We start from the raw sequence: 24736 nt of genomic DNA, 5'->3' as shown, positions 1-24736 counted from the left end.
ATTTGGGCTGTGTGATGCTGTCAATCATATGAAGTAAAGATTATCAGTGGATTTTTCTTTTCTGCTGTTTACTTGTTCATCATCAAAATCGAATGCCACCCTAGATCACAGAGCTGAGCTAAAGCCTTCAAATTGTCCTACTCCACAAAAGAAAACTCCCTGGAGATGGATGTGGAATAGAGCACAGTAAATGCATCTCTAAAAAAATCCTCATATTTGGACACAGGACACTGGCCCTAAGTTCCGGACAATCATAACTAACCCTAGGGACCCTTTTCTGTTTAGGCTACTGACCGTGAAAAGCAAAGGAAGTCAGCCAGGGGGTGTAAGAGAATAGCTTCAAATGGGTTAAACTGATTCAGAGCATTGTTTGCATGGGAGGTTTTAAATATGACGAACTTGATGCTCTTCGTTGCTCGCTGGAGAATATATTCTATTGTTGGAATAAGAGCGAACATGAGAGCCTCAGGGCCACTTAGCTTGCGGCTCGCTGTTCTCGTTTGACAGCAGGTTGGGTCACTCGGGGCCGTCTGAGTAATTATGCACATTCTTGCAGTAAAGAGCAACGGGGACAGGAAACAGTTTGCATACCGACCTACATGATTCTTTCTCCAATTGCTACCTGTTTCCTCCTTTCTTATATTAAGTGAAGTAGCGGAGACTGGACTGACTTGTGTAGGTAACATAACCGGACAGTAATTTAGAGTCCACGTGCAATATTGGTCAAAAAACAAACAAACAAAAACAGAACTGCCTCAACAATTATATTAATAAAGACTTCTTAGCATTTCATTACTGTTTTAATATTGTAAACACATAAAATTGCTTTCCTTTCGACAGATATGTCACTGGTGTTACATTGCGTCACTGGTGTTACCGCATGGCATATTGGTTTTCTGGCATCAGAGTTGCCCAGTTTCATAGAATATGCTTTTTGTATCTACCTAACTGTTGCCGCATTCATTAGTAAGCATTTTAAGGATATGATCATTCAATTTTGAACACTCAACCTCAATTATTTCTAATGTTACAACAAAAAACACAATGGTAGAAATAGAAAAATGTCACACAATAGAACTTTACACATGCCTGTTTAAAGTAAATTATTACTAATTAAGACAATTTCTTAATATTACATTAACTTTTTCTTTATATGATTATGTATGCAAATGAAATAGTCAAATTACATTCTGGGAAGCCTGAATTGTCATCTAAAATATAGGTAACACCAGTGACAAAAAAGCAGCACAAGCATTTTTGAATGTAATGTAGTAAAAATATAAAAATGCATTAAGCTGTCATTTAAGTTGATTTATAATGTTAAGAGGTTGACTATTATCTGACTATAGGTTTTGGTATAAAAAAAAGAATTACATTTTTAAAAAGTTGTCTGTTCAAAAAGCCACCATTTTCATAGAATGACCCAGTTAGCCTATAGCAGCCTATTATTATCCAATCGTAAACAGTTCCAAACGGTTTGTAATTTATTTTTGGGTGCTGCTTGACTTTGGTGACATCTACTGTTTACTTAGTTGATTGCTCTTACATTTAGAAAACGTTGTATGCCTCCTATAATAATGATGATAATGATATATTATATTATATAATAGCCTAATGTCCGTTTATGATATATACGATTTTTACATTTTTTATTTCTCATTAAAGTAAAATAATGTAAAGCCCAGTTGTAATGCCCATTACTATTTATATAATTAGCTCAGCTCTGTATCTAGGCAGGCGGCCAGATTAGACATAGCAGGTGAATATAATATAGGCCTTTTAGACCTGTCCTAAAATAAATGCATCTTTAAGTGCATTACAATGAAAACGCATTACAAAAAGCATCAGGTATACATCACAAATAATACTTAATAATTTAACGTCAGATTGAACAAAAGGTTCAGGTAAGTAAAACTAAGTAAGTTGCTAATAAAGACATATATAGAACAAATAATGGATGGATTTTTTTTTTTTTTTTGATGGATGCCTAGTTATGTTTGAGGTGGGTTTGAAATGTACATAGCCTACTTTTGGTAGAAAAAATCGATCTGTCATAAATCGATTCACCAACCTGGTCCATCTCTCATTTTCTGGATCCAAGACCAGACCGGATTGTCGATTGCCGAGCGGAAATCACGATATTTGTTGTCATTACGAACCATATGAACGTTCAGATGCAGCTTTCATGATACAACTAAAGGCGGCTGGTGTACATATAATCAATGTCAATGACTATATCAGTCCGTTTTATTCTTATTAAAAGTCAGATCTACTTATACTAGCAGGTAAGACACATGAGCTAAATTAGCATTTGAGGATAACGGCTAACTAACATGCTAAGACTTGTATATGTAAGACTTAAATGTGTTCACATTGTATGTTTTAGTTAATTTGTATTTGCATTATCCTTCTACGAATTTACTGTTTAATTGGATGAGAAGAGAAAATATATATATTAGCCAAAATGAGGCTGTCAAATCAGTTTTTTGATACGGATTGAATCATCCAAAAAAAAAAAGTCTTTGTAAGCGTTTGACTACGTTAGGTTTTGAGACACAGCCAAATGTGTATGTCATGGTTAGGAACCCTAGGTTTTAGAATAGACATGATAATAAAATAACAGTAAAATACAAAATAACAATATATAACACCGCTTTAGAGTCAACAGTCACATTAAACATTAAGGGCAAGTGCACTACACTAATGTTATTTAATACTTACAGCAAATGTTCCGTATGAAATTGATCCAATGTCTGTCTTGGTTGCAGACCCAAGGTGACCCATATGGACCCCACCTCCAAGTCTGGGTTGAATCAGGTGTCAGATGTAGTGTTTGTCATAGAGGGAACTGCAAACCTTGGTCCATATTTTGAATCACTTCGGAAGAATTACATACTACCAACTATAGAGTAAGAGTCATCATCTGTTTATTCATTCTGACATTTGATAGACTTCTTTACCGACCTACTTTGTGTGATCACAGGTATTTTAATGGAGGACCACCTGCTGAAACTGATTTTGGAGGAGATGTGAGTTGGATGAAGCTGTTTACACTTTCTCTTTTCATTACTGCATTACGCATTTCAGATATCCCATCTAATTATCTTTTTCCTTTATCAGTATGGTGGCACTCAGTATGGACTGGTGGTCTTCAACACAGTGGATTGTGCTCCAGAATCCTACGTCCAGTGCCACGCTCCAACCAGCTCAGCTTTCGAGTTTGTCTCTTGGATTGACAGCATCCAGTAAGGGCTTCCATCACATTTGCATTTTACAATTGGAATTCTTCTGAGATAAAATTGTGATATTGGATGTTTAGATGATCAGTTAGTTACGAGTGTATGTCTGCTTTAAAGATTTTCTTATTTTAAATGCTGCAGCTTTTACGATGATGCTTTTTACACAGATTCATGGGAGGCGGAGCAGAGAGCTGCAGTCTCATAGCTGAGGGTCTTGCTGTGGCCCTGCAGCTCTTTGACGACTTCAAAAAGATGAGGGAGCAAATGTGAGTTCTTGACCTTGTTCTGTGGAATCAAAATCCTGCTGTCTTATTTCTCCATTTTACTAAGATTTGGGGATTTTTTAGGGATGACATCATCACGCACACCATTTTATTGGTAAAAGGCCAATTGTATGTAAACAGGCTGGAGACAGCAAATTTTCGTAATTAAAAAAACAAAAGCGTTTTCACATTGTCGATAACTGAATAGCACAAAAAGGTGGATGGAAACTTAACTATTGTTTCTCTCTTTAGTGGTCAGACCCACAAGGTTTGTGTGCTGCTGTGTAATTCTCCTCCATACTTACTACCGGCTGTGGAGAGCGTCAGTTATACAGGCTGCACTGCAGACAGCCTGGTCCAGATCATACGTGACGTGAGTCTGCACTGCATCTGCCTGTTTGTTCAGTTCGTTATTTCCTATATGTGATGTAATGATAGACCCTGTAATATAATGTACCTTGATACTGGTCATACTGGTGGATGCTATCATATCTACAACATGATGTGTTATAATGTTATTTTCCCACTGTGTAGTCTTGCCAAATTTTAAGCTGAGCCATTTATTTATAGGTGGTGTCTGTTTATCATATGTAGTTAATGAATTTATAATGGGATAATCATTTTTATTTTAACTTTTCTTTTTTTGTGTGGCTGTAGCGGGGGATTCATTTTTCTGTAATTGCCCCAAGGAAACTTCCAGCGCTTCGCTCTCTTTTTGAACGAGCATCTTCGGTAGCAGGTGCACCAGAATCCTCACACCCAGACTACTGTCAAGACCCCTTTCACATGGTGTTAGTCAGGGGCATTGCACTTCCTGGTAAGAAAGACACTTGCCTTGATGTGTTTATGAATGTGCTGTGATATATCCTCAACAGTTTTTGTCAGCCAATGTACAGCCCTCTTTTGGCACAAGGGAGAATATGAGATAATAGTATTTTATTGTATTATTTAGGGGTATAATGAGACTATTAATACAATTCACTGTACTGAACTCACAATACAATTGCAATACTTTGAGCCACATTTTGTTTACTACTTTAAATCATTTACATTTACTTATTACTTCTTCTAAGACGTATGATAAAAAAGTGAGCAAAAATGTACTGCTGATTAAAATGGTGACACTAGAATAAAAATATTCATGATTCTGAAGCTGAAAATACAGAATTATGTTAGACACGTATGCCTGCACTGTCATTGACTACAGCACATGCGTTTCAGATGATCAGTACAACCACAGTTCTAATCGCAAAGTGTATCAAAATGACTGTTCCCAAACTTTAAAGGGTTAGTTCTTCCAAAATTTCATATGCTGTCTTTATTTACTCCCCCTCATGTCGTTCTCACTGGTCTCACACGCATGTACATTTGAACGTCCATGTTTACTACAGTATGTGCTTTGATCAGTAAATCTGATCATATAAAGCCATCATGTCTCTTCAGAAGACTTGGATTAAACCGCTCGTTTGACTATTCTTACGACCTTTATGACCGTTTTTGAATCTTTACGTTTTAGGGGAATAGACTTTAAATGGAGGTACAGAAATGAGGATGTGACTTGGATACAACTAACTCTATATTGCAATACATATCGTTCACATCACCGATGCATATCGCCATATTATCACAATATACCTTTAGACCTCTATTAGTATTAGATTTGCTCTGGTTAATGCTTTTTTACGTGTGTGTGTGTGTGTGTCCAGTTGCTCCTGGAGGGGGTTCTGGTCCAGTCTCCCTTAAACCTGTCTTGCCACCTCAGTCTCTGCCTGTATCCCATTCTCCTCTGGGCACTGTAGCCCAGACTCCTCCTCAGTTGAGCACAGCCCTTCCATACCAGGTGTGTGTCAGTTAATGGAAATTAATAGAATTATTCATTTCAATTAAATTAAAGGTCTAATCAAAAAGTGTGTGCGTAACAAAATCATGGTAGATCTCAAAGTCGTTCAGATCCAAGAAATGTATATGATGCTCTGAGTGAGATGCCAGTCAGCACTCTTTGCCACAGGGAAAATTGGGACAACAAAAATATATGCTGTTTTAATGAGCGGTTTAATTGTTTCAGTTTACTTACCATTGGCAGGTGAAGTAAAAGGTTAAATTTTGGCTCTGTCTCATTGCTTCAGTGATGTAGAGCAGTCTACTCATTCTGAACCTTTCTGTGCCTAATTGGAAGCACATTATTGGTATTACACAGCCTCACTTTGATTCTTAAGATTAAGACTAACAGCTGTTATAATCTCATTTGAATAGATCTAAGTGGTAGATAAGATGTGCATGGATGCATTTGTATTCAGTGGAAAGATCTGGCTTTGTTTTCAAATGAGGCTGTGCACACTAATGATGAGGCCTCATGACTGTTGTCCTTCTGTTACATGCACACAAACACTCTTCCCATAGAATCCCTCTCTAAACGCTGCCCATGATGCAGCACAGAAAGCGTTAGAAGCTGCAAGTCAGCAGAAGAATACTCGATGTGAGTAAAATTTTCTTGGATATTCTGCTGTTCCTGCTTTACCTATTTTCTGTATTTGAAACACCTTTTACTGAGTTGTTTTGGTTTTGTTTGCAGTTCCTCAAATGCCAACTCCACCTTTCAGCCAACCACCAGTTCTCCCACCAGGAGGTAAACCCAGCCTATCTACAGTTACCACAGTGTCACCGCCAGTGTTAACGCAGCAACAAGTCCCACCTCAGCAGCCCCAACAGCAACCACAAGTCCCACCACCAGGCCCGCCCGCACCCAACCAGCAACCTCCTCAGGCCCCTCAGCAGCAGCCCAACAATCAGCAGACACCTCCACCAACTCAGCCTGGCATGGTCAGACTTGAGAAATGTATTTCTGTGGATACTGTTTCATTTGGATTCTTCCTCTTTATCATGCTCTTGCCCTTTCAATATATTCTTATTTTCCAGACTGCTGTACCTGCGCCTCCGGCTGCGGCACAGCAGGGTGTTGCCAACAAGATTGTGGCGTGGAGTGGAGTTCTAGAATGGCAGGAGGTGAGAAGCTTATACTAGTGATGTCATGGTAATTGTTGCTGAATGGGGATTAGTAGGGCGGCCCCTAATAATTGACCAAACGTTAGTCGATGAGAAGACGCTTAGTCGACCAAATTTTAATTAGGAGTGGCAAAGTCACGTAGTACATGACGGACAGATCTATTGACGATTATTTTGATCAATATTGAGATCATGATTATCACGATTATTTGTTGATTTTGACCAAAACTAATTTTATTGTCACATAGGCTAATTATAACTGCTATCACATCCATATTGTGCTACTTTTCCTGCTAATGTACAAATATGTGCATCAAAAATAAAATAGGTCCTCTTATTCACCAAAATTCAGTGCATCTCCTTAAAGAATAAATATAAATAAATAATTTATTATTATTTTATATTGTATTTATATTTTATATACATTGTATTTATAATTAATATTAGGATAGGCTAGAGATATTATCTTCTGTTCAAATTATTTTTACCTATTATCCGACTGCGCGAGACAAGTCTTTTGTGTGCATGTATGTGTGTGTGTATGCTGGTCAAATAATGTCAAACATTTTGTTAAAGATTATAACATCTTTGACAAAAAACTAAACATTTCCTGTAGCTATACCGCCACATCGCCTAGTCAGGCTAGTTAGATCTTTTTCTGCATTTTCTTCAAAGGCAGTCTTTGCAGACATAACCATCTTCCTCACAGATGCCATTATCCTCTCCACAGCTCTCGTGGTACCATGACTTCACTGACAACATCCCGATGTCGGTGAATAAAATTCAGAGTCATTGTTATTTGAAGTCTCTCGCACACTATCGCTCGCGCCGACACACTCGGTCTCTCTCGCCGACACACTCGGTCTCTCTCGCCGACACACTCATGGAGTAACGTGATCAGACAGTGGTTTACGGAGCGCTAGATTGGCTTTGCAAAAAAACAAAACATTTAATACGGAGTGTTCTATGAACGGAATGACGCATTTTAAATATCGCACGATCATGCGAATTTGATCGTGGGAAGCCAAAATGTGATTCAAATTCGATTAATCGTGCAGTCATAGACAGATCGTAACAAAGCTGGTCCATATGGTAATTGCATGACGTCGTGCAGGAAATTCAAAGGTCTATTCAAAGGTCTAAAATGCCTATCATTCATCAACCTAACTGTGGCTTATCATTTGAAACCTAGTAGTGGCCTAACATTTGCACACTTTGCATGGCCGCTTGCTCCAACGTTAACCTGGATAAATGTTCTATCATTGGTGCATATCTAAGTGTTCCTAGAGGAGCAGGCGCAGTCATTTTTTCTTGATAACAGCGGAAAGAACTTAAAATACTCCGTCATTTTTGGTCAAGAGTAAAATAACATTCGAAACTGTAAAGGGTCTACTTTTATTGGTGTCACTGACAATAACAACAAAACTTTGTGCTTTTGTAAAATAAAGAAAACAACCAGGGGGCTCTTTCTGCCATCTTGTGTCACAAAAGTGAACTGAAACTCAGCGTATACTTGCCTCACAGACATTAGAAATATGTCTAGACATTTTGAAATGTCTGCTTTTAAATGAACCAATTCAAATCGAAAACAAATACTCTTTTTGATTATGTAATCTGTATGAAACGTCCTTTTCTCTCTAAAGGTGCGTCCACTACACTGAGGAGGTGACGAGTCAGCATTTTCAACTACATCTTTGCAGCTGACACTGACAGAAAAATCACTTGTTTATTAATTATCAAAATGTTATCAAAATGTCTCCTTTCTGGGGTTTTTCCAGACAGATTTATAATCATTACTTTTGGCAAGCTTTATGCGAGCGATTGCGTCACTTTTTTTAACGCAATATATCACAATTTTCAAAATAAATATGTGGATGGGAACCTAGCTACTGTAATATTTCTATACTGAACTGTGATTAGTCTGGACTATATGGTTTAGTACAAGTAAGAACAGAAAATGCCCCAAAATTATGAATAACCTTTCTTAACGTTGCTAATAACAAGCCAGTGTTGGTTTTTTAAATTTTTAATAGCTACAACTATTACAAATTATTTTCTTTATTGAAATAAAGCTGGAATAAAAGAAATATTAGATGAAACCCTTAAACAAAAAAAATCTTACTGAAATAAAAATAAATTGAAGCTAAATATTTAAGAAAGTAAACAAGGACAAAGCACATAAACAAACTAAAATGTAAACTAAAATTAAAATGTAGTAGTATATATAAAAAAAAAGTATATAAATAATAGGCTACTTAAAGGAGAACTCCGGGCAATTTTTAAGTTAATCTTGATGGTTATACCTTTGTGAGTAGGCCTACTGTCTATAGAAAAAAAAACACGAACCGGATTGGTGCTTGCAACACGGAGCTGCTAACGCTAATGCCCAGAGCTCCACTCAGCTAAAACGGCAGTTATGGGGGCATATTCATAAAGAGTGTTTTTGTGCCTCTTAACGGTCATCCTTATTTATTCAAACCCGATGGGCATTAGCGGTAGCAGCTCCGTGTTGCAAGCACTAATCCGGTTAGTTTTTTTATCTATAGACAGAACTCACAAAGGTATAACGATCAAGATTAACTTAAAAATTGCCCGGAGTTCTCCTTTAAATAACACTATTGCAAGATACGACAGCGTGTGGAAATATTTCTATTCTTTCTGTTGTACGAGTTGTGTCCTGAACAACTGCCTGCACCAACCAGGTGTGTGAGGGGTGTTTTTTTTTTTGTGGTTTCCTACTGGATAATGAGACATAGTTAGTGTCTCAATTAATCTCCCTGAAAGGCTCCCATAACTTACCTATAAAATGCAGGCTTTTCTAGATGTGTGAAAAAGATTGATTCGCTCACTAAGACTGAAACTGTTAAAGCTATCTAGTCGCATTTCATTGATGTATTGTTAGGTGACCCTTGGGCATTGTGCCTGAGATGCCATTTGCACAGACTGTAATGGAATCAATGATGTTTCTTGATTTCTGTTTGATTTATGGGGAACGCCCTCTCTTTAGATTAATGAAGCTCTATTGACCATTCCACAATGGCCACGAGATCATCTCGGGGCGTCTTAGCAATGAATGTTCTCAAACACACAGTCGACTATTGAAGTGTTGTGTTTTGACAATAGGGCAACACAAATGATCAGGAAACAAAAACACAGACGCACACGTCGTAGTCATTATCACCATCTGGTCAATAACATGCCAGCAAACCAATGCGTGCTTATCAAGCATGGCGGCACGCTCCGTTGCTGAGGCCTGTTGCGGAGTCACCATCTGGATGATGAGTTCACACAGCTCATCGCGCACTATTCGCAAACACAAACACTGCCAAGCTGCGCTGTGTAAATTAAATCAATAGCAATTCTGCGCCACAACTCTGTCGATCAGCAGATGAGTCCTGCTTTTCATCCACACTGTCCTTTTGCAGCGATACTGTAGGGTGTTTTGTAGTAAGGATGTGCAAATCTGGTATATTTTCAAATCGAATAGCTGTTTGCATGAGTCAACAAGTCTGTCTAAACGAAGCCCTGAAAATTAGGTTCCATCAGACATGTTTCCTTGGGGGAAATATTCTTTTGTTCTAAAAACGGCAGGGCTCTTGAGACAAATTTAGCTATTTTGTGGTTCGTTTGCTCATTGCTTGTACTGTTTTGATTGACATATTAATGTAGCAGCTGTTCCGTTGCCAGTGAGATCTCTCTTGTTGTGGAAGTTGCACACACAGGTTGTTTATTTCACCGAGACCTCCTGCCTTGAGTCCCACCATCCATCTCTGCCAGCAAAGTCTTTTTACTCTGTATGTTAACCTCTTCATCTTATTCTGCCTCTCCTTTTTTCCCTCCCCCTGTCACCTTTCCCTCTGTCTCCATCAATCACCGCAGAAGCCCAAGGCTTCCTCCATGGACTCCAACACAAAACTTACACGCTCCCTGCCCTGCCAGGTCCAAGTGAGCCAAGGGGAGAATCTGTGAGTGACTTCCGTTTGGCCCAGATTTGCATAATGTAGGATAAATGGTGGAGATGCACAGAGAGACTGACGTGGTGTATTTTGTTTCAGAAATACAGACCAGTGGCCACAGAAGCTGATCATGCAGCTCATCCCTCAGCAGCTCCTGGTAAATGTGGACATTGTCATTCCCTGCAGGAGACATTACTCTGCTTGCAAAAGAAGCAAGGATGTTCCCTTTTCTTGTTCTCCTTTATTATCTCCTCCAGTATCTTTTATTGTTTTCTTCATCTTTTTCTTTCCTCCATTTTCTCTGTCATCTCCTATTTCTTCATCATTGTCCTCTCTTCCTTTATCTTTTTCGTCTTCTTCCTGCATCTTCTAATTTTTGTTCTTGTCCTTTTCAATCCTATCCTCCTCCTTTTTTCTTCTCCATCATTTCCTCCTCTTCATAATCGCCATCTCCTCCCTTTTGTTCGTCTATTTTTTCTCCTTATTTCTTTTTCTGCACCTTTTCTTTTCCTCTTCCTTTTTTCTACTCCTTCATTTCCTTCGCTTCCTTAAAGTGATAGTTCACACAAAATTTTAAATTGTCATTTGCTCAACCTCATGTTTTTCTAAACCTGAAAAACTTTCTTGTTCATGCGTTTCTTTTTTCTTCTTCTTCTGTTGAGCACAAAAGAAGATATATTCAGGAATATACCATACAGTTGATGGGCCCCATATAATCTTTTTTCCTACTATGGAAGGCAATGCTACCGTCAACTGTTTGATTACCATTATTCCTGAAAATATCTTCTTTTGTGTTCAACAGAAAAGAAACTCATGCAGGTTTAAAACAACTTAAAGGGATAGTTGTTTTAACCCACCTAAAAATGAAAATTAGCCCGTGATTTACTCACCCTCAAGTCATCCTAGGTGTGTATGACATTCATCCTTCAGACGAATACAATCGGAGTTATATTAAAATCTATCCACACAGCTCCGGGGGTTAATAAAGGCCTTATGAAGCAAAGCGATGAGTTTGTGTAAGAAAAATATTCATATTTAAACCTTTATAATAAAGCAATAAGCTTTTTGGGCTTATTGCTTTTATAAAATGGTTACTCCATAAAAATATTCATTTTAATATTTATTTTAGTCATAAAATAAACACCAGCAACAAAAATATAACGTTATTAACACATGTATTCCTCCGCCAAGCAATGTAGTCCCAAAGAGGTTGCTAAGCATCACATGCAGCAACAAAGAATCACAAACGGCAGTTGCGCAGTAATACTAATGTAATGCATTCACAGGTGTATGTTTGTTGAGTAATTTACAACGGCTTTGAACGCAGCTCAACCAATCAGAATCAAGGACTGGAACTATCAGTTTTATAAAGTAAACATACGAACATACAGATTCCTCTTAAGTCTAAAGCGCAACTTATGCGAGTAATGTGACGTACTGCTGATATTTCCGCTACGCCATGACACACTTCGCTACTTCCGACCTCACAAGTTGCGCATTAAGGGCAAGTAGACTGCGTATGACCGTTTGGCCAGAAGCTAGAATTTTACTTTGTAACGTATTAAATATGGAAATGGTTCTTACACAAACTCATCGCTTTGCTACAGAAGGCCTTTATTAACCCCCCGGAGCTGTGTTGTTTACTATTATGATGGATAGATGCACTTTTATGGACTTCAAAACAGAAACGGCCATTCGCTGCCATTATAAAGCTTGGAAGAGCCAGGACATTTTGTTTTATATAACTCCGATTGTATTCGTCTGAAAGAAGAATGTCTTACGCACCTAGGATGACTTGAGGGTGAGTAAATCATGGGCTCATTTTCTTTTTTAGGTGGACTATCCCTTTAATCATCACCTTATTTTCTCCTTTTTCTTCTCCTCTTCCTTCTTCTACTCTATCATCATCTCCTCTTAATTATCATCTCTTGATTAATTGATCATCTTTTTCTCATAATTCCATTTCTCCCCCTTTATCTTCTCCTTGTCCTCCTTTCTCCACCATCGTCTTCTCCTGCTCTTCTATCATTTCGTCCTTCTACTTTTGTGAGTGAATCCCTGCGGTTGACTATGCGTACTTCCTTGCTATACACACAGTAAGCTAAATACAGTAAACAAGTAGAATGTTAATTTAAAGACTAGGCTATTCATTCTACAAATTAATACCTTAAAAAAATAATTAGACTTATAATATATTTAAGTATTTAAATTAGATCAATATTTAAATGAATAGTTAATTTTTCAAATCTCCTATTGACTTTAAACTGGCATTCAAACTGCTTTTGTTAATTTCATCCTAATACACATGCTGAAGTGTTGGTCAAATGTCTGGGTCACATGGGTTATTAATACAATGATCCATATGTCGTCTTGTCTTTCTATAGACTACTTTGGGCCCTCTGTTCAGGAACTCTCGCATGGTGCAGTTTCTCTTCACTAATAAAGATATGGAGTCTTTGAAGGGACTGTATCGCATTATGACCAATGGATTTGTGAGTACATGAACAGCATCATATTTATAACCTCCTCCTGTAAGAGACCATCAGTCAGTTCAAGAATTGATAATCAGGCTAATAACTTCTCATATAGAACGGGTTTTTTATGTTGCCTATGCATGCATCTCTGTTTTTAGTGTATTTCTCATTGTCAAACTACTAAAGAGAATGTGATAATGTGTAATAATGCTCTTCAGCCTCTTGGGGGAGTTCTTCCTCTGCTTTTAAGTTTCACTGCAGCAAAATAAAAAGATTTTCACATTTAGTTATGGAGGGGGGAAAAGTTGAGTGAAAAAAAAAAATCTGCAAATTCACACAGCCAGCATTTCCTCTGAAAATGAAAGGGTCTGAAATGAACCTTTACCTTGGAGCTAGATCCCTTGACGCAGACTAAGAGATCTGTCAGTAGTGAATCACCATTAACACTTGATTAAATTCAGTTTTAGGTTCAATCTGTGTCTGGAAACCGGCTGCTTAGTTCATTTTAATCTGTCTTCAAATATAATCATGCAGGCTCAGGCAGTTCTCCAGTCACTCTAGTTGTGTGTGCTGTCTAGATGTGTGGATTGGCACATAGTTTTATGTATATGTGTACCGTATCTCTATATATATATGTGCGTGTGTGTGTGTAGGCTGGCTGTGTGCACTTCCCCCACAGTGCTCCATGTGAGGTGCGTGTGCTGATGCTGCTGTACTCGTCTAGGAAGAGGATCTTCATGGGACTCATCCCTAATGACCAAAGCGGATTCGTCAATGGTATTCGGCAGGTCATCACTAACCACAAACAAGTTCAGCAGCACCGATCGGTGAGTCTCACAAAATGGTGTTGTTTTCAGTCCAAATAAACAGTTATTGATATGATGCAAACTAAGCAGCATACAATTTTTGAATTGTTAATATAATACACAAAAAAACAATGCACAGATTTAATCCACATCTATAGTAACACAATCTTTTGTTTCTGAAATGAAATCAGTCAAGTTATGTGTGATGCGTCTTGTAAGTAACTGTCTCTGGTTTTGCATTTGTTGTCCACATAATGCACACAGCATCTAAAATTAACACTTTCTAAGTGCTAATTGAGAGTTAAATGTAGCTTTGGCAATTTAAAACAAAGGTCCACAAGGTTAAAGACAACATTGCAAAATTGTATCCATGTGTCACTGGCGCATGTCCTGGTTGGCATCAACATGCCAGCTAAACAGCTAACGGTTTCAATTATCACTAATTAAAAAAGGGAGAAAAATCGAGGATCATTCCAGCCATTCTAATGGTAACCTGAGACAAAAGTTTTCCAAAAGTTTCACGGCCACATAAAAAGTCAAATCAACCTTATTGTGCATGCGAAAAGCCTCATAAACGCTTGCTTGGATTATGCCGACGGAACAGACATAATCAAGTTCTCATGCTATTCTTCTGCCAGGATCATTTTATTTAGCAAAATATCTCCCCATTCACTGATGCGTTCAGCTCGCTCTCACTCACCATTATAGGTTTGGTCTAAAACGCAACTGCCCTAATGTTTTGCCGCAAAACAGCAATTGGGAGTATATTTTCTGTCATCTTTGATTGGATTGTGATATGAAGAGTGTACAAAGAAACATATTCTTAGCAACAGTGTGAAAGTGAACAGCACATAACAGGCACAATACCGGTATAAACGTAGATATCCATCAGTACAATATGATTCAATATGATTGACTAAAAATGTGTCATTGTTTTCGATTACCTCCATTTTTAACGACATTTTCAAATTCATCCACTTGGCAGTGCATTTTTAAAAAGCTCCGTCTTTGTTGACAAAAATGCCGTCTCAGTGTGGACGGAAGGTCAAAACAGAGGAAAAAGATGCGTTTTCAAATGAAAGCGTATTAGTGTGAACAAGGTCAATGGTCACACACTTGAAAATGTGCATGCACATGATCTCTAGCGTAACAACGTACAATAATGAAAACAAATACACCATCATGAAAAGGCCTTTTTGTACTCTATTGTGCTTGAGAAGTGTGCCTATGCTACATTTGTTTTAATTCTGTCAGTAATTCATTTTATGTCCTTTTCTCGGATAAACAATGCTGGTCAGATGCAACCTGGACAGGTCCCGTCCAATCAGAACTTCCTCAACAGACCGCCGGGCCCCATCCCTGTTACGCATGGCAACGTGCAACAGCAGGTAAACCAGCAGTGCTTCTTCCCCTCTCTTCTCTCCCCTGCCCTGCTCTCTCTCCCTGTCTCTCTTGCCCTGTGCACTCACCCTGTTTGTATTTCTCCTCGGCCTGAGATGGAATGTGCATGCTGTTCTAAACCCTCCTCGTCGTCTCCTCTCTGTCCCTCTCTTTCTGCCTCAGTCTGTGGTGGTGGGCTTGCCCTCCGTCAGTCAGGTCACACTGATGGAGGACCAGCAGAGACAAAACAACATGGTGAGAATCAGAAACTATAAACAGAAATTATACACGCATGCATGCACACGCAGGACCGCGATTCCTGCAAACACAGGATTTCACCACTTGATTTTCTGCCATTTCAGAGCCATGTGTTAAAGGGGACATTGCTGGAACAAGTCTCTTATGCTCACCAAGGCAGCATCTATTTGATCAAAAATATAGTGAAACATTACTTATTATTATCAATTTTAAAAACAGTTGTGCTGCTTAATATTTTTGTGGAAACCTGGATACATTTTTCTGGATTCAAAAATCTTTTGTAACAAATATCTTTACTGCCCCATTTGATTTAATACATCTTTGCTAAATTAAAGTAATATTTTCTTTAAAAAACTAACATCTTTGCTAAATTAAAGTAATATTTTCTTTAAAAAACTAACAAATACTGACCCCAAACTTTAGAACGGTAGTGTAAGTCTAGTCCATTTATGAAACTAGTCATTAAAAAAAAATGTGCCATAGTCACCTACATTTCATTTACATATCAACACCTTTTCAGTATTCAGCATCTAGACAGTGGAGTTGTTACTCATTTCAAATGCTAAGAGGTTAGCCAAACATAACAGAAGTCATTTACATATAGATGTCTTAAAGATACAGCCTGATTAAAGGTCAGAAAGAGGATAGTGTCACATTGACATGGAGTCTGGTCTGCTTTGCAGCTTATTCTGTCCAAGAAACTCCCAGTTTGACAGCAACTGACATAAACCATACAGCACAACCAGTGCAGTCCATTCTCGATTAAATGACTGAGTCGGTTCTTTTAAGTGAATACAAATCATACTGCGAGACCAATGTAGTCCGGTTCCTGAATGAATGACTGTCGATTTGGTTATTTTTAATGAATCAAAAATATTCCTCTCTAGCAATGTGTCTCAAGTTTTACATAAGGCTGTTGAGCCTTCAGTCAGTTTAGTTTTTGTTCTTATGACAACGCTTAGTTTAAAATACAGATGAAATTTGTTAGTAGTATTTCATTTACAAAAGTAAATAATGCATGGAATATGCTACTACATTGTTTTGTATCATGCAATATTGAATTGCATTTATTCCGTCCCTAGAATCATTACATTTTCTTATATATCCATCCCTAGAAGAAACTATTATGCTTGTGAATATCCAGTTTACAAAACTCTATATAAAATTATATACAATTATATATAATGGAGTGAAAATGGTTATGTAAGTAAAACAAATAAGTTACAACTGTATTTGATGCAGGAAGCCTTGACTTGTATTATAAGTGGACCTCAGGGAAAAATGTCCCCTTTAATACCATTAACACAATTACAATGGTCTGTATTCACAGCTCTCTCACACAGAACTAGCACTTATGTAATATACATAAGCACAGCAGTGCCTTCTAATGTTCACTTAGTTTCTTTTTTCATCGCTGTGTGTGATTTTGGTTTCCATTAGCTGAGAGCAGCCGCAACAGGCAATCAACAGCCGCCAGTCACTGGTGCTCCGCCCAATCAGGGCCAAGCTCAAGCCCAGGCTCCTGGTGGCATGCTCCGGCTTCCAAACCCAGGCGCAAACCCCCAGCTCCGCAGTCTCCTCCTCAGCCAACAACCTGTAAGTGTGTGCAGTGAATAGCACATGATGCCCTTCCTCACCACTTCCTTAAGCTACTGTCACACTAGATTTTGAGAAGGCAAAATTTCTACAGACGCTGCAATGGTCGTAATATGACGTCACAATCCGACGGGATTTTTGAGATATTTTTTTTTTAAACATGATTTTAAATCTAATACATCCAAAATGTACAAATATTTAGTAACCCCAGGCTATTAAAAGTTCTGTATTTTTTTCACTCTACTAAAGCATATAAATATTTTTAAGTTCACATACTCGTTTCTCTGAAAATCAATGCTACAGCCAGTTATTATACTTAGAAATGTGCGTTCCGTGTCAAAATGTCTGTTTTTGTTTTGGTCTGTGTGATACTGCATATTGACAATTTACCTAATAGTATTCCGAGTTGCCAGTTGGTGGAAAACACAGCGTATTGCATCCATGGAAACCAGCAAACAAACTCAGAGATCAGATTCTACCCGCCATAAGTCTCGGCATCCATCTACAAATCTCTATGAACGGGAGCATATTAAAAAACAGAGATAAATCAACTCATAAACTTACAAGTCTTCCATTGTCAATTGCGCTCGGTTCTGTTGCATGTCCTCAATCTGGCAACCCTCGTGGGCGTTGAGTCTGAGGAGGAGGGTGCAGGGGAAATATCTCTCAAATATTTAGAATTTGGACTGCAGTACCCATTTCAACCAATAGCTGTCAATATAACGTCCTGCATACCTTTAATTACAATAACAATTATTATTATTAATAATTATTTATTAGAATTAGCCTCTTAATATATTGCTCATTCCGAGCTTTTATACGTGCTAAGTTCCCGTCTGAACTGAAGCCATGTTTATTTATTTTGTGCTTTCGCGGCGTGCGAATCACCTTATAATGTTCACCAGCAAGCTCCAAGATTTGCACAAGCTGTTCCTGTTCCGATTTTTGATTATAGATTTTTAGTTATAGTTTCTAAATGTGTAGGTTTCTATTTTTCATAACAAATGCTATAGATCTATACAAAAAAGAAAGAAGTCAACATTGGCCTAAGCATAGTAATGAGTCATCAATGGCCTTACCTGTAATTACAGCCTTATTGTAACTAATGCTACAATAGAAAGATTACAAGAACTATGGTACATTGTCATAAGGGCAAGTACAAGTTAGGATCATGAGCTTTAAAGTCTTGGACAAAACAATCAGTTTTTCCCCATGTGTAAAATGTGTTTTGTTCTAATGATTACTGACAGGAAACACCTGACGTTCAGACAGCCAAAATCATTAAGAGCCTTATGAACTGTTAAAATGTTAAGTAAATTCACGTTGACTTCCCATGGGACTTTGAAGTAGATTCATTCTGTCAAACTGATAAGATTCCAGATGCCTAAGTAATATAGAATACACCAAATATCCTATGTAAACAAGTCATTGTTAACTAGGCTATTACCTAATCGCAGTTATGCTATCAACCAACTTTGCATGTGTAGATGATAGGTAAGATATCACAAAAGACCATTTTGCAAAAATAAATAAACAAGAAACCAATGAATAAATCTCTAGAGGGAGCATACCCGGGGATCCCGCTAAAATGGTTCACACTTCAACCCTCCCAATGTTCAAACCAAAACGACGCCCTCGAATGCGACTGACCCCTTCATACCTGTGTAATCATCTCTCCAATCACACTTCGGTTTGCATTGATATGCCATCATCTCATCTCTCTCTCTTAAGCAGGGTGGGATGCAGGGCATGCAGGGAATGCATCCCATCCAGCAGATGGTCCATCCAGCGCCAGGAGGGGGTGCTCAGATGCAGGCTCAGTGGAGGCAGCCTCACCAAGGTAACACTTAATTTATTTTTATCACATCTGTGACCTTGTTAATTGTGTAAGAGATTCAATTTATTTGCTGTGGTTTGTACAACTATTTATGTTTAATTTTTTATTTAAACCTCTTAGATACATTTACTTAATAAGTTTCACATTCCCACAGGTCCACTGATGATCCCCACAGGTCCACGTGGACCAGTCGCACAGAATCCCGGGATGCCTTCAGTTTCGAGTGTCATGGAGGATGAAATTCTTATGGACCTTATCTAAGGACCGCTTTACCCAACATTCTTTGCTTCAGAGGTTTCATTATGGAATACGCGAGTCATCTAAGCTCTGTTCTTTTTACTTTTTAGTTATAAGCAAGTACGTAGGGGAAGAATATCGGTGTTTAAAGATCAGGACATTATTTTGATACTCATGTATTCGTTGATGCATTTAAACACAAGCCTATCACCGCATCATGTGAGCGGTAACACGATTTTTCACACAGATGGGACCGAAGAGCAAGACATTAAAAAAAACAGGCTCTTTCGTCATTCTACACCTCTTCTCGTCTCGAGATGAATTGATTGAATCCGGTTACTATTGTATTTTTATGAAAGTTTTACTTTTTCTTAATTTGTCTTTTGAAATCTAGTAATGTTGTTTTATGAAAATAAAATAAACTTAATTTTCTCAAGCAATTTTTGTATTCAAGGTCTTCCTTAAAGTGATAGTTCACCCCAAAAAATTAAAATGTTATGATCATTTACTCGCCTTCATGTTCCAAACCTGTATGCATTTCTCTTCTTTTTTTTTTTAACAAAAAAGAAGATATTTTGAACGCTGACAAGCAATATCCATACAATGGAGGTCAAAGGGAACCGAAACTTAGTTCATTTACTCGCCCTCATTTCATTCCAAACCTGTAGGACTTTGAATGTTGGTAACTATCTCTTAAAGGCAAAGTATTTGTGTGTTAACCTGGTAGTGGTGTGATGGGGGCGGACGAGTGACTTAAATAGACTGAATGATGGGTTGCAAAACGCTCAATTCTGCCAAATGGTGTCACAGCGTTAAAATTAACCACTCCAATATGTCATGGAACCATACAGTGGACCCCTGTGCCAAGTAGTTCTACCAGATGGCAGCACTTGGCCACTTTCCTTGGCATAACACATAATCAGGCTGGACACAGACACAATGTACGACTACAATCCACACATATACGGAGCTATCTTGGATCAGTGTGGACGTATATGCATAATCTGACACTGAACAATCCTGATTAACCATCTTGTGTGCTGAGCAAACCATTTTTATGGCCCTGTCCCATCATGCTTATTCTTTCAGTGCACCCAGAGGCATTAATTATGAAGCTTTGTGTGCAACATTACTATATATCTGTCACATTAGGAATGCATGTTCTGAACCTATCGCACCAGTAATGGGAACATGGGAGCACAATGCGAGTTACCAACCGCTGACATTCAGGAGAATTAAACAGCCTCCGGTCAGAAAGCAGTCAAGCGTTTGCGCTAGCATGCACGTTTTTGTGTGCTTTTTCACGTGCAGACCTCTTAGTACACAGACACACATTCTCACACAGACAGGAAGTGATGTTAGTCCCTGTCACCTGGGAGACGGAGACGGTTGCTAAGATACGCTGACACTGGGATCTGATTCTAAGCTTTCTCTCCATCCCTCTTTCACACACACGCCGCATACACTCATAGATAGAGGCTCTTCTGTCTCGCAGTGGCGGCTGCTCATCCCTTTCGCTGCCATCCAGGTCACGTCACCGCTGAACAACTGTGCTCTACGCGCCCCTTGCTTTTTTCCTTCTCTGCTTTCTTAACTTTCACACTTTTCAGTCTGCGGATGTGCCTATTTAATGCCAGCTCGGTTTAGATGGCACTCCTTGGGATACGCTGACTGTTTGCACTTATCACAGTTTGATGTGTGTTGATGCATTTTCTGGCTCGTTATTGTCTAAATAAAGCATTGGAGTAGCATCACTGCGAGTAAATCGCTGGAGCGCAGACAGTGATGACTGGTGCCTCTGCTTCAGTGTGTTAAACGTGAGGAGTTGGGCCATTCTGCTCACTCATCTGGAAGAGCGAGTATTGTTGCAGTTCCAGTGGCCGTATGGCTGCATTTAATCTTGCAGCGTCTGCTCGAACGACGTTGAGCTGTGTGGCCGAGGGAATAAGTGGGTCACGGAGCCACACAGAGTTTGTTTTAGGGAGCGATCGCTTTGACTGACTTTTGTTTTAAATATAAAACGCAGTGGCAGGAGAACGGAAGTAGAGTGTTGTTTTACCTCCAGAGACGTTTGCCTTGCACTGGCGGAAAAAAAGCGTCGAGCTCGCTAGTACTTCGGGGCAGAGATGCATCTATGACCTTAATAGATGTGCATTGATGGAGGCTCAGTGTGCAGGTGTTTTCTTGTGATTTTCGTCAGCCTTCGACATGCAAAAGTTAGGGCGTCGGACAAGGGGTAATAGTGGAACAGAGTAACGGGCCTTTAGCGAAGAGGGGGCCCACAAAGATATATTGATATATATTATGCTGTAGTGAGGGGCCCGTCCCTTTGGTTCTGTGACCGGGGCCCAACATTTGGTGATACGCCCCTGAAGGCGTTTCGGGTTTTCGTGCCCCATGAGGGAGCATTTCAATGGTTTGTATTCTGACAGTGGAGAAGTTTATTTGATGTAAATGCAGTGCTGTGGGGAAGCTGATCTCGTTCTTGTATGACACGTATCATGGTTCAGTGAGGCAAAAGCAGCTGAGCTCCCATGGCGAGGTGGGGCAAAACCTCTGGTATCACACAGGAGCACCATGCTGGCCTTCTCTCTGAATGGGTGGAGGGAAAGCGAGGAGGGAAAAAAATGACAAAGAAAGATGTAATGCATTTCGTTCACAGCAAGACTAAGCCTTCCACGAATCCTCAGCTGACGTGGTACGGCGACTGACATGCAGCTAAGAACAGGAAACGCAACTGAGAGGTCTGATAGAATTTTTTATTAACCAATTGTGCAGACAGGCAACTCTAGAGCTTATCAAAACGGGTTCACTGCAGTGGCCGCGGAGTCTTCACTGTGTTTTCATGGGTTCAGTCCACTTACTTTTTAATCTCACCATTCCACTCAATGTTGTCATGTACCTTTTGTTTCGAAGGAGCACCCAGAGGCAGTTCTGGCTCATTTGTGCCCCAGGCAAGACAACACATGAAAAAAACTGTGTATACAAATCTATATAAAGTTGGAGGGGCGGATTATAGCAATGAAGAATAATATTTGATTATTATTATCTCACTGTAATGCTAAATCATTGTAAGCCAATTACTATATAGGCTATACATTAATTACATTATGTAAACTACCGGGTGGGGGCCGGGGTCAAACATTTATTTGGCTTATGTCATAATATGAGATAAATCTGGCTTAAAAATACTTCTTTTCTTTTTTTTAACGAGAAGAGAAGACAACTTTTAAATTGAGATTTAAAATTTGTTTAACTTTTGTAGAGGCGAGATCCCGACAAAACAAACAAAAAATCAATAGCTAATTTATGGCTTAGGTTTTGTGTTGATTTGTTAGTCCTTGACCAGAAGTGTTTGTTGGGCAGTCCAGCTCTAGATTTAAAGCACTCCTGCAATGTTAAGCTTTCATTCAGAAAATATTCGATGTCACAGGGAACATAGTCATACATACAAACATCTAAGCAATCAGCACTGAACAAAGTGCTAACATTGTGCAGTTAACAGTGCAAGTGTGCTTTGTGCTAATGCAGTAGTTAAACTTTAATGATACTCTGTAAGTAACAGCAAGATGGGCTGTGGAGTGTCACACATGGTTACATCACACATCATGTTGCATATATTGTTTTGTATTGCTACCTTTCAACGGTACCCAAAGAACAGGAGCCCCACCTTTCTGTCATCCGAAAAGGACAACACAGGGCTTGACACAAACATGGCATGAATTACTTACTGCGTTAGATGGATTCTGACATGCCCTTGAGAATAGCAAATTTTGATGTTGCTAAATCTGCTGACATGGTTTAATGCAGCGGAGAGGAAACAACGTTTGCCACATGTCTGGTCTGGTGGACCTGTGTACAAAAAAAAAAAGTGTTATATGAAAACAGTAGACACACTCAAACATACCAGGCCATAAGAATGGATTTTGGAGATGTAGTTGAGATCAGGGAAATTCTTAAAAGAAGACAGTTGATAAATAAAATGAAAAATCTTTTCAAAATCCATTTCTTAGAAATGTAGGCATTCTGCATGGTTAATTTTTTTTAAAATATATTTTCTTCAAATATAATCTCGTATTCAATGAAAGGTCCAGTTTAATGTCTGAACTCAATGCCTTTTCTTACACCTTGAAAAAAAGAAAAAAGAAAAAAAAAAGTTTATTATACGCCATTCCCGTATCCACCCCGCCCCCACATCATGTAATGCGGCGGGCTGACAACCATGCCCGGGAAAAGACAACAGATTTGGCGCTGAGAAGCGAAGAGGGAAAATAAGCCCAAGATGATTCCCGTGCTTCAATTTCGGGTATGTTCAAAAATATGTGAAAGTTTTGGCTATTGAATTTAATGGGTGAAATTTATTTTAAGTTCTTTATGCCGCGTTAATAATTTGACCAGCTTCTGGTTTGATACTATGCAATTTTGTCAATACCGGAAATGTAGCATTCCATGGACGAAAATACATAAACCAAAAAACAAAGCATCACCCGCATTAGACCGTTTTAAAACCATTAAAAAATATATAATATAGCATACTATGTGCTATCATTTATAGACCTAAGCTTACACATTCTAAATATGATGTTCATAGCGATTTCAAAATAAAACTGTAACCAGCTTGCTCTGAATTTGCATGTTTTGATGTCCATGTGTTCTTGTTCAAGAAATGACAGTGGCTGTAGCATTTCTAAGGCAAAGAAGTACCCAAATATTAAAGATTAAGTGGACTTTTTCATTAAGTGTAGTTTGGCCAACTATTAAAGGATTTGATTATGCTGTAAAGTGTAACAACAATAGTCACCAGGCCGCTGGCCTCATCTGCAGGCATTTGATATAATACATAATGTACATTCTATAAGATAATTGTTTATTATATTACATTATGTATTTTAACAGTGTTGTTCAATATAACCATAAATAATACAATTCTGCTTAGGGCACCCATTTGGCCAACAGTAAACCCTGATCAGGACAATTGTATCATCCTGACATTTTTAACTTTGTTCCCACAATTCTTTTTATTTAAATACAAAAATGAAAAACATGCTCATCACATATTTGTATTCAAATCACTTTGTGTATACAGTATTTTGAATGTAAATTTGAACAAATGAACACAGCATCACGTCAGTGACCCACATCGCAAAAACATTTAGCAGGTACTGCAAAACTGAGCAGAAACACATCCCGAGAGTCGTCCCACACTGTGGTTTGGGAGTATTTCACTCTACATGTGAGGACACAGCGGAGAGCATTAATTCCGACGCTTGCCGTGAAAAGCGCCTTGTTCGCTAAAGGTAGTAAAGCATTGCAGCCCTCAAAGGGCCGTGCTCTTTCCTGCAGCTCCCCGTGAAGGGCGGTAATCACACTCACAGGGCCTTATAGTGTACAGCGCGTCCGATCTGTCTTCATCATTTGAACTGCATTAATCCTCCAGCCGGCCCGCATCACTGTTCATTTAATGGCCTGTGGTGTCCACATAATCAGTCAAATCTCAGCTGCCCGCGAGGGAGACCGAAAGATGGAGAATGACCAAGAAAAACACAGTCCACATGGTCACACACACACACACACACACTGCGCAACGTATACAACTGCCATGCCGGATAGTGTGAGTCGGGGTGGGGGGAGCTCAAAGCTAGAGAAAGGTTTTAATTGGGGTGAAAGCGGAAGAGATGAGGCGATTA

The 24736-nt window shown here is 38.8% G+C and overlaps 2 protein-coding genes across 9 annotated transcripts in view; both read left to right on the top strand.

Annotated features, from left to right (window-relative positions):
* The first annotated feature begins 1978 nt into the window (after positions 1–1978).
* med25 (mediator complex subunit 25) lies at positions 1979–19489 on the top strand. Of its 8 annotated transcripts, none has more exons than XM_079605232.1 (20): positions 2023–2285; positions 2769–2909; positions 2984–3029; positions 3121–3245; positions 3407–3505; positions 3755–3875; positions 4160–4319; positions 5209–5342; positions 5903–5978; positions 6075–6322; positions 6419–6505; positions 10385–10470; positions 10561–10618; positions 12846–12953; positions 13589–13762; positions 15040–15129; positions 15305–15376; positions 16820–16975; positions 18710–18815; positions 18967–19489. In XM_079605232.1, exons 2-20 carry the CDS (start codon positions 2785–2787, stop codon positions 19071–19073), a joined length of 2178 nt encoding a protein of 725 aa, XP_079461358.1. In that variant the 5' UTR covers positions 2023–2285; positions 2769–2784; the 3' UTR covers positions 19074–19489. The 8 variants fall into 8 exon arrangements, with proteins under 8 accessions (XP_079461362.1, XP_079461358.1, XP_079461357.1 ...); XM_079605231.1 differs by having other exon boundaries at positions 18707–18815; XM_079605234.1 differs by having other exon boundaries at positions 2082–2285; positions 10388–10470.
* Positions 19490–23249: 3760 nt separating this feature from the next.
* The window catches only part of lrrc4ba (leucine rich repeat containing 4Ba), a 42843-nt gene continuing 41356 nt past the window's right edge, over positions 23250–24736 (top strand). The window contains exon 1 of the mRNA XM_079623524.1: positions 23250–23355. The gene's annotated coding sequence lies outside the window, so the exon portion shown is untranslated. The remainder of the gene's footprint in view (positions 23356–24736) is intronic.

The sequence above is a fragment of the Phoxinus phoxinus genome (assembly GCF_949152265.1).
Source record: "Phoxinus phoxinus genome assembly, chromosome: 1".
Lineage (NCBI taxonomy): Eukaryota > Metazoa > Chordata > Actinopteri > Cypriniformes > Leuciscidae > Phoxinus > Phoxinus phoxinus.
Note: the sequence above shows the minus strand (reverse complement) of the source record. Positions and strands in the feature narration are given on the sequence as shown.